Genomic DNA, 9,670 nt, shown 5'->3' with positions numbered 1-9,670 from the left:
GAGGCTGCAGTCCAAGACCCAGACCTGCTCCTCCTGAGGCCCCTCCTGGGCCTGTGGAGGGTGCCTTCTGCCTGGGTCTTTGCCAGGTCCTCCCTCTGAACATGTGTGTGCCCTGGACTCTTCTCCTAACTGGACACCAGTCCTACTGGATCAGGATCTGCCCTACGGACTCATTTTATCTTAATCAAACACTTTTATAGGCCCTGTCTTCAAACGCAGCGCATCTTGAAGCCCTGGGGGTTTGGGCTCCACTGTGTGATTTTACCGCCAGTGGATTTTCTTCAGTTGCTTTTTTTTTTTTTTTTTTCATGTGGCGCTAGGAAAGGAACCCAGGGCCTCACACGCTAAGCAAGCCCTCTGCCACTGAGCTACATGCCCCGCCCAGTTGCCTATGCTTTTATGAAAGCATTTCTATTTTGTGTTCTCCTCTTTGTGACTTTACATAAGGGTAGACGTTGGAAATGAACACGTTCCTGTGCGACAAAGTCCGCAGACAGGTCTGGATTCCAGAGCCCTTCTTTCCACCCGGAGATGGCTGCTGGGCTGCTGGGCTGCTGGGGAAAGGCCACTTGTTTCCCGCGGAGTGGGACAAGAGACTGAGAATCAGCGTGGGGCGTGTGACCATGGGAAGAACCAGCAGTGTGGGTGCTCAAGCTGCCCCTGCGGATCAGCCAGCCAAGCGCCCTCGGGCAGCAGTCACCGAAGAAGGAAAAGTGCCTCTGAGCCCCTCCCACACACACACCTGCTCGCGTTCCGCTGCGCGCAACCTCCCCGAGGCGCCTCTCCCTGGCGCCTGCTCTCCAGGAGCCCCGGGCCCTGCCGCGCGGGTCTGCGACCCAAAGAAGAGGACGCAGCAGGCGCAGGCCGAGGCGCGCGAGCTGCCCCAAGAGGCGCCGGTCGAGGAGACTCGCCGCCCGCCCGCCCCGCTGGCTCCTCCCCGGGGCCGCGCTGCCTGCCCTACTTCTGGAGAGCGCGGACGCCCGGGAGGCTCCGCGGGTCAGGACCAGGGCCCCGGGGCTGCAGCAGAGGGTCCGCGGGGGCGGCATGGGGCGGCTGGTGCTGGCGCTGTGGGCGGCTCTGGTGTCCGCGGAGCTCTCCCGCGCCGATGTCTGGCCAAGTCAGGGCCGGGGCGTGCGCTCTGCCCATGGCAGCGCCTTGGCGCGCACAAGTCAGAACCTGAGCTGCTTCCAGTGCTTCAAGGTCAACAGCTGGAGCCTCTGTCAGCCCGCCGTGTGCCCCGCCACCGCTCAAGTCTGCGTCTCCAACGAGGTGTTCCTCCTCAGGAGTGAGTCTGTCCAGCTGCCGCGCCTGGGTCCTCATCCGCCGCCCACGAGTAGGCTCCGTAGTAGGCTCCGGGCTTTGGGCTCCTCTCTCCCACCCTCCACCCCACCTCCGTCATTTGAAGTACCGACTCTTAAATGTCACTCCCCCTAAGATTGACACCAGGACAAAGGCCCCAATATGTCGCTGAGTTCGCAAAAGAGCAGGGAGGCAAAAGGAGGGTCCTCCAAGAGGGATAAGCCTTGCAGTCCCTGGGCAGTGGCACACGGAACCTGCCCTGCGACCCGGAGGCCACCACTTCCAGGGCGGGGACTTAGGCCATAGTGCTTCATTTTAAGAACGAGCTTAGAAAAGATGGTGAAGAAGAACGCCAACACCTTTCTTAGGCTCGTGCAAACACTTTTATTCAAAGTATAAAAAGAAGTCTAGAGAGGCCCAGGTAGACCGACAGAAGAGTTCCCGGCACACACCACCTCCTGGTGCTGGTTCCTGCCAGGTGGACCTGGCTCCCTGGGGACCTGCCAGTCTGGCGGAGATATCTTCTCCCTGTGGCTTCAAGTCCCAGGGGCCTGGATGCAGTGTGGTTCATTTATGGACACCCCACTCCCACCTGTGAACCTCGGGAGGCTCCTGTGGCCTCCTCCCCTGGGAATGACTCAAGAAGATGCATAGGGCACCGGGGCTTCCTGAGGGAGATCTCTGAAGTGGGCACCTGGGCAACATGCAGGCAGTCTGTGGAGTGGGCTCTGACAGGACGCCCTTCACAGGACTGTCCCGCTGTCCCGGGTCAGTGTGGGGCATGAGCCTTCTTTCCCTCCTTGGCCATTATGCAGAGGTGGGGTTTTCTGCAGGGAGGGCCATCAGACCAGTTCTCCAAGCTTGAGGCTCCTGTGTCCCTACAGCGACAGCCCCCACCCAAACCTCCCCATTTGTTAATTAAAATGAAGGAATTTTCCTATAGTGAGGGAGCGGACACTGTTGTCCACAGCCTTTTCCCCAGCTTGACTCTTCATTTAGCACTGCGCCCTTCACCTTTGGCTCTTGGTCTGAAAGGCAGTGTGACAGGAGGTCAAGCGAGAGTCTCTTCAGGGGCCACCTGTGCAGGTGCCTCCTGGCCTTGACCTTTGAGGTCTGCACCGCCAGTGCAGTCAATGCGTGGCTCACTGTCTTTGCCGGAGGATTCCCTCAGGTTATCCCAAGTCCCGTGCCGCTGAGCAGCGATGTACTTTGTGTGATGTGTCATACAGTGCAGTACAACGTGATATAGCACACTGCGATTTAATACGACATGCAGTCATGCAGTCTAATGTAATCCGCATGATACGCTGCAATGCGATATGACATAATGTAGTGCCATGCCATATAACCTATTGCAACTTAATGTAAGTAATACCAGGCAGTATAATAAAACATAATTCAGCATAACAAACAACAAGAGAGCAAATATAGTGTAAGATAACAGTTGAATTCTACCCCAAATGGCCTTTTCTCTGGTTGGGTTTTGATGGTGGCTGTCCTTTAGTGTCCTGAAAGTCAGATCTCCCCAGAAGCTCTGCATCTTTGGGTGAGTAGCTTGGAGACCTGGAGCCCCGCTGGGCACCCAGCAGGTTCTCTGTAGCCACCAGTCCTTTCCACTCTGCTCCCTTCGCCCCATGTCCCCACGACTGGCCCGCACTGATTTGGAAGGGGATCCGAGGCCTCATCTGGGTGCAGAGAAGAGCCCTCACCTCTTTGCTGAGCCCCAGGTTGAAGGTGACCTTGGATGCCATGCTCCCTCAGCTCTTCAGGCCTCACCTGTGAAGGGACAGCAGGAGGCTGTCCCCAGTGCCAGTTCCAGCTGCCCTCCTGACAAGCCCCGTCCCCTCTCTCCCTAACCTGGGGCCTCTGGAGCCACCCGCTGCCTCCTTTCTTCTGCAGGGTCAAGGGTCAGAATTCGGATCAGCAAGAGGTGCGCTGTCCGCTGTCCAAACTCCAACAGTGAGTTCGAGTGGTCATCCAGCCCTGAGCTGCGGGGCAGGATTGTCAGGCGCTGCTGCTCTGGGCAGCTCTGCAACTCGGCGCCTGCCGTCTGGGAGATACCCTGGGCCCTGTTCAGGTGGCTCCTGCTGCCAGTGGCCCTGGCCTGGGTGTCTTCTGGGCCCTGTTGTGAGGACGTGCCCCGCACCCCCTGGTGACTCCTCTTGTCCTGCGCCTCCAGCTGCCATCTGGCCTCCCTCCCAGACAGGAGAACACGCCCTCCCTGGACCCTGCCACTTGCCCTGTCCAACGGCTTTTCTCAAGAAGCCAGTGCCTGCTGGCCAACTCCTCCTGGAGAAGGGCCGTTCCCTGTGAGGGGAGGGAGGGCCTGGCGAGGTCAGAACGACTGGCCCACACCCGACTCTCATGGCTCCACTGTGGCCCCCCACCCGTGCTCTGGGACCACCGCCTCCCTCCTCTCAGAGACAATAAACTCTCACTGCCCCACAGCCTGGCTCCTGCCCCTTCTCTCTCCCCAGCCTCAGATCCCTGTCCCTCTCCCAACTGCCACCACAAGCCTCTGGATGGAGTGGCCACGCTGGACAGAACATCCAGTCGATAGCCACATTGAGGCAGGACTGTCCCTGAAGCTGGGGCCCAGCACCAGGTGAGCAGGAGGTCCTAGGCTTGAGTCTGGGTCCTAGGAGGCCTGCTGGCCACTGCGTGAGGAGGGAAGGGGACAGGGGGTGGAGGCAGGTATCCTGCAGGACGCTTGGCAGTTCTGCTGAAGAAAGGGAGACCTGGTGGGCGAGGGTCACCAACAGAGGAGCTGGAGAACCATGTGGAGCTCAGGCTGGCCAGGCGGAGTGGGCACCACTGGACATGGATGTCAGGAAGGAAGGGGCTGCTGAGAGACGACCTTGGTGTGGATGGTCTGGCGTCCTTCTCCCGGCTCCTCGTGCCTGCTGCCTCCCATCATCCCAAGGCGTTCCCTCCCTGGGCCACAGTAGGCCCGCGGCAGGTCTGCGTGACCCTGGGCCTGGCTCCTGATTCCCGGAGGCCACTGCTGAGTCCCAGGACCCCCTGCTGAAGCAGAACCCACTCTGAATTTCAGTCCCGCCCACTGTCGGGCTGCTGGGCTTTCCAGGGATCTTGGGCTTCAGGAGTCCCTGGGTCCCTGAAGCACCCAGCATGGGGGCACCCAGCATGGGGGTGCCAGGAGACAGGTGCTGAGGGGCAATCCGGCTGTGGTGGGTGGGCTTGGGGGCTCCCCCCGGGGCCCAGTTCTCTTGGGAAGACGTGTGCAGGCGTAACCTGGGTTCAGTATTAGGTCAGTGTCTACAAAACAACTAGTTGCAAACTTTTTTCCTGGTTCTGATGACCAAACCCAGGGCCTCACACGTGCTAGACCAACGCTGGACACTGGGCTACACCCTTCGCCCTTCTGTGATTTCGATTGGGATCGTGTTGAATGTGTAAACCAAACTGGGGAGAGCTGGCACCCTAACAGTGTGGAATCTTCTAGTCCATGAACATGGGGTATCTCCTCATTTTTTAAGATTTTCTTTAATCAGAGTCTTGTTCTTTTCCACATAGAAATCATTTGATAGATTAATACCTAAGTATTTCTTTCTTTTTTTATTTGTTTGTTGTACTTTTTTTGTTTGTTTTTTACAAAAACAAAAGGTGCTATTTTAAAAGTTACTTTTTAAAGTTTCAAATTCCCTTTGCCCATTGCTGATGGACAGGGAAACAAGTGGCCTATTAACTGTGTCCTCTGCCTTGCTGCCCTCCCTCGTCACATCTAGAGGTCTTGTTATCGATTCCTTGGGCGCTGGCTCTTTTTCTGCATTCCCTGCTGGGAGACTCAGGCCCTAGGCCAGCTCACCCGTGAGGGTGCCCAGTCAGGTCTCTGCCCCTGGCCGCCTCCGAGCTGGCCACGCCCTGCCCTCCCCTTCCTCTGCTCCGCCTGTTGCTGTCAATTCAGTTTCTGATTCTTGCACTTTGTGCTGGTTTAACTCCTTTTGCTTTTTTGGAACTGAGCCTGGGTAGCTCTGCCACTGCACCACGGAACCCCATCCCCAGCCCTTGTTACTTTTATTTTGATAGAGTCTCATTAAGTTGCCAAGGCTGGCCTTGAACTTGTGATCCTCTAGCCTCAGCCTCCCGAGTCGCTGGGCTCACAGGCGTGGCGGCTGTTTTAACTCTTTGTAATACGGGTTTGGTGTCTTCATTTCTAAGCCTCTGGTCATTGGTTCTGCTTCTCTCGCTGTCTTGGTCCTGAATCAGCAAACTGAGCTTGGGTGTCTTTCCTCAGACTGCCTGTGTGAAAAGAAGGGAGGAATTGCGAGCACGGAGGGTGGCCGTGCTGGGGACCCTCAGTAACAGGACCTTGGCAGCCTTGAGTGAAGGAGCTGGTGGGGTGCCTCCACATCTCCTCTGTCCTCCTTGCCCAGAACAGCAGCCCCAGACACTCCTGTTCAGAGACTGCCACTTCTGGGTCTGACGTGCGGATGGCTCGGGAGGTCACAGGGCCCAGCGGAGGCTTCTCGGTGCAGCCACCCCGACCACAGGCATTCCTACCAAACCCAGATATCTGGAAATTAAATCATGTGTTTCGATTAGTTCACGTGTTAAAGAAGAAATTCCAAAAGGGGTTTTCAGTCCCTTGAGCTGAGTGGTGATAAGAATCATGGCAGCTTTGGGTTTGAATGAAAGTGGCTCTTGAGAAATGTACAAACCCTCGCATCAGGGAAGGGGCGCAGAAATCAACAGGCCATGTGTCCAGGTCTGGGACTCCAGAAAGTCGGGAAACAGCCCAACAGACCTACAAAGCCCCTCCTCACAGAAGGGGGAGCTCTGGCAAGATGGAAAGAGGATGAAGAGGAAACACAGATGGACGACCTGGTGACAACCACGCCACCGACTCATCTGTGCAAAACTCGAGGTGGGAAAGCGCCCACTGCCCAGCCCAGCGCCCCCTGGAGGCAGCGGGGTGCTGTGAGGGGGAGGCAAAAGCTGACCCCAGTGTGGCCCCCCAGCACAGGTGGGTCAAAACCCACGGATGAAATGGGAAGCCCACTGCAGAGAAGTCGATTAAGCCACCGCAGGCACTCGCCCGCTTTTCATGGGACCCTCGGCACCCAGGAAGTTCCAAGTTCCCTTCTCAGAGCAGAGCACGGCCCGATGCCGCTGGCCTGAGAAGGGAAACCGCAGCATTTTTGTATCAGTGCAACAATCTTTTTTTTTTTTTAATATTTATGGGTTTTAGTTGTAGATGGCCACAATATCTTTATTTTATTCATTTATTTTTATGCAGTGCTGAGGATGGAACCCAGGGCCTCGCAGATGCGAGGCAAGCGCTCTACGGCTGAGGCCCAGCCCCAGCCTCTACGATCTTAATAAAACATCAGCCAGACAAAATCTGTAGCACAATGAACAGGAGCATGGGGCAGAAGCAGTGGCAAAGGTGTCCTTGTGTGTGTTCAAGACCAGCCTCGGCAACTTAGGGAGTCGTGAGACCCTGTCTCAAAATGAAAGATGAAATGGACCTGAATGTAGCACCGTGGTAAAGTGTCCCTGGGTTCAGTCCTCAGTACAACGAAAAAGAAAATTATCTAGGAAAACTATGAAAAAGTTGGATCATTGGGAAGTAATACTACTAGAAATTAAAATAGACTTTCAAAAATCTCAGAAATGTGCATGGTGAGAAGTTGTCATGCAACAGACAACCAAGGAAGTACAGTAGAAAGACCAGATAAATGCCCAGGAACACTGGAGAGGTAGGGGATATCGTGAACAGTAAAAGACCAGGGACGCTGGGGATCAGGGTGCCACAGAGGAGGAGGTCAGGCCTCCAACCAGAGGTCGATGTCTCAAACAATCAGTGCGTAAACAAATGAGCGGCTGCTCGGAGAAGTCAAATCGGATCTGCACTCAGGCATCCAGGTATCGTACATAAGATCTAAGTAGACGCCCCAAGAAAATGGGAAGCGAGGACCTGTCTAACCTGGGTGTGGGGGAGGACTTCCCAGGTGCACCTCTAGATCCAGAGAAGACCACTACTCGAGTACATGAAAAAAGACGTATTTCCTACGGGGTTGTGAGCGCGTGTACACACATGGCCATAAGGACTGGGCAGGGTGGGGAAAAGGCAGAAGCTTGGTGGAAAATTTGAGCAAAATGCAAAACTAATTAGCAAAAACAATGCGCAATACCACTCAAATATATGAAGAGGTGTCAAAAATGCAAATTAAAATGCCCCAGGAGAGGGCAGCCCCTCTGCATTTCCTGTGCAGCTGAGGGCACCACTGGTTCTGGCACAGGTCAGAGCCCCAGTCTGTTCTCCACGCTGCCCACAGCCACAGAGCAGAGTGGAATGCCCAGGAGCCCCGGGAGGATTGCCGCAGAAAACAGCACAGGAGATTGGGAAGCAGGCAGAAATTCTGAGTGTCACCAAACTAGTGGGAAGTCCCCTTCTCATTTCTTCTGGCAGTGCCACAAGGCAGACCTGCCTGCAAGTTGCAAGTGGACACAGAGCATGGACAGAGAGTGTCCCTCAGGCCTCTCAAAGTGAGGGGCGGTGGGACTGGAGCCTGTGGGTATCCAGGACTCCGAGGGGGGCTCGCTTCCAGGCAGAGGAGCTGCAGGCCCAAGAGGCAGGCGAATCCCTTGGCCCCTCTCCCTCCCGTCCCCCTCATGACCCAGCACTGTTGCAGGGTAGAAGTGAGAGTGACCCAGCTCTCTGGCCAAAAAGAGGGACCCCAGGTAACAGCAAAGACGGCAGGTAGCGTGTGCGAGGGGAACTGGGAAGCAAGCCCACCTCGTGTGAGTCATCCATGAAGTCCCAGGCTCACACCCAGGCTGAGCCGACGTGGCTTCGCCCTCCACAGCGTTCTGTGAGAACTAGACCATGCTGCCACCCTCCGAGACTGGCTGCCGGGACCTAATGCTCAAAGTCTGGCCAGGAGGCTGCCACCCACAGCAGCGATCTGCAGCTGCATGCAGCCCAACCAGGTGTACTACCTGCTGAAACAAACCCGGATGAGACTCGGCATCTCACAGCACGTGGCCCTGTCACCACCCATCCTGCCATCGATGCAGAAGATCAGGAAAATCTCAAGTAGCAAGGAAGAGGGCAGGAAGAGATGCCAGTCAGGGGGACACAGATGCTGGCACTGTCACGTGGCCCTGTCACCACCCATCCTGCCATCGATGCAGAAGATCAGGAAAATCTCAAGTAGCAAGGAAGAGGGCAGGAAGAGATGCCAGTCAGGGGGACACAGATGCTGGCACTGTCACGTGGCCCTGTCACCACCCATCCTGCCATCGATGCAGAAGATCAGGAAAATCTCAAGTAGCAAGGAAGAGGGCAGGAAGAGATGCCAGTCAGGGGGACACAGATGCTGGCACTGTCACGTGGCCCTGTCACCACCCATCCTGCCATCGATGCAGAAGATCAGGAAAATCTCAAGTAGCAGGAAGAGGGCAGGAAGAGATGCCAGTCAGGGGGACACAGATGCTGGCACTGTCAGCACAGCACCCTTAACATATTGTATAAAAACTCTCCAAAGAGGAAAGGCAAACACTCTTGGGAGGAGCAAAGAGGCATGAACTGTCTCAGGGAAGCAGAGCACACAGAATGACCCATCGGCAACGAGGAATTAGAAATATAATCTGCAAAATAAATAGCAGAACAAGACAAGAAAGAAAAGCACCATTTGACCTAAGTCCCCTGAGGACAGATCGCTTCACTTATCCAAGTCGAAGCAGGGAGAAGAGGCAAGGAAAACCAGGGAGAGGCCGGGACGGCGGGTCCAGCTTTCCAGGGGGAGGAGGACGGTGCGTGGGGCGCGCGCTGCAGGAAACTGGCTGACAGCCGTCCAGTTGGGAAAAAGCTAAACCCAAGGCCTGTGGACCGGAGGAGCCCCGTGGGCCTGGAAGAGGATGAATCCAAGAAACATATGGCCAGGCACCCTGTGACCAAGACCCATGTTGTCACATGCCCACATCGGGGAAAGGAGACAGAAACCGGAGCAGGGACAGCAGGTGCCACTCTGCAGAAGGGCCCAGGTCACAGAGGGAATCCAGACCCAGAGCCTGCCCCTCCTTGAGAGGACAAAGAGGCTGAATGAGCAAGAGAGACACTGACCCAGAGGGACGCTGGGCTGGAGTAGCTGCCGGGACACCGCTGGGATCTGAGCAGGTCTGCAGATATGACAATAGGTGCCGTCGGTGTGGATTTTGTGATTTTTGATCATTGCACAAGTCGTTAGGTAAAATGTTAGCTTAGAAAATCTGTGTGAAGGGTACAGAATAATTCCTGTACTTTTTTGAAACTTCTTAAAAAAAACTGAGATTATTTCAAAATGAAACGTTAAGAATGAACCCTCTCGGGGCTGGGGATGTGGCTCAAGCGGTAGCGCGCTCGCCT

General features: G+C 55.8%; 1 protein-coding gene across 1 annotated transcript; it reads left to right on the top strand.

The window, feature by feature from the left end:
• The first annotated feature begins 1,044 nt into the window (after positions 1-1,044).
• Positions 1,045-3,455, top strand: Ly6l (lymphocyte antigen 6 family member L). Its single transcript, XM_077800755.1, has 2 exons — positions 1,045-1,285; positions 3,199-3,455. Exons 1-2 carry the CDS (start codon positions 1,045-1,047, stop codon positions 3,453-3,455), a joined length of 498 nt encoding a protein of 165 aa, XP_077656881.1.
• Positions 3,456-9,670: the final 6,215 nt, after the last annotated feature.

The sequence above is a fragment of the Urocitellus parryii genome, chromosome 7 (assembly GCF_045843805.1).
Source record: "Urocitellus parryii isolate mUroPar1 chromosome 7, mUroPar1.hap1, whole genome shotgun sequence".
Lineage (NCBI taxonomy): Eukaryota > Metazoa > Chordata > Mammalia > Rodentia > Sciuridae > Urocitellus > Urocitellus parryii.
Note: the sequence above shows the minus strand (reverse complement) of the source record. Positions and strands in the feature narration are given on the sequence as shown.

Coding starts and splice junctions, on each gene's coding strand:
- Ly6l (XM_077800755.1), top strand. CDS start 1,045: ATGGGGCGGCTGGTGCTGGCGCTGTGGGCGGCTCTGGTGTCCGCGGAG. Junction 1,286..3,198: donor CGAGGTGTTCCTCCTCAGGA/GTGAGTCTGTCC, acceptor TTTCTTCTGCAG/GGTCAAGGGTCAGAATTCGG.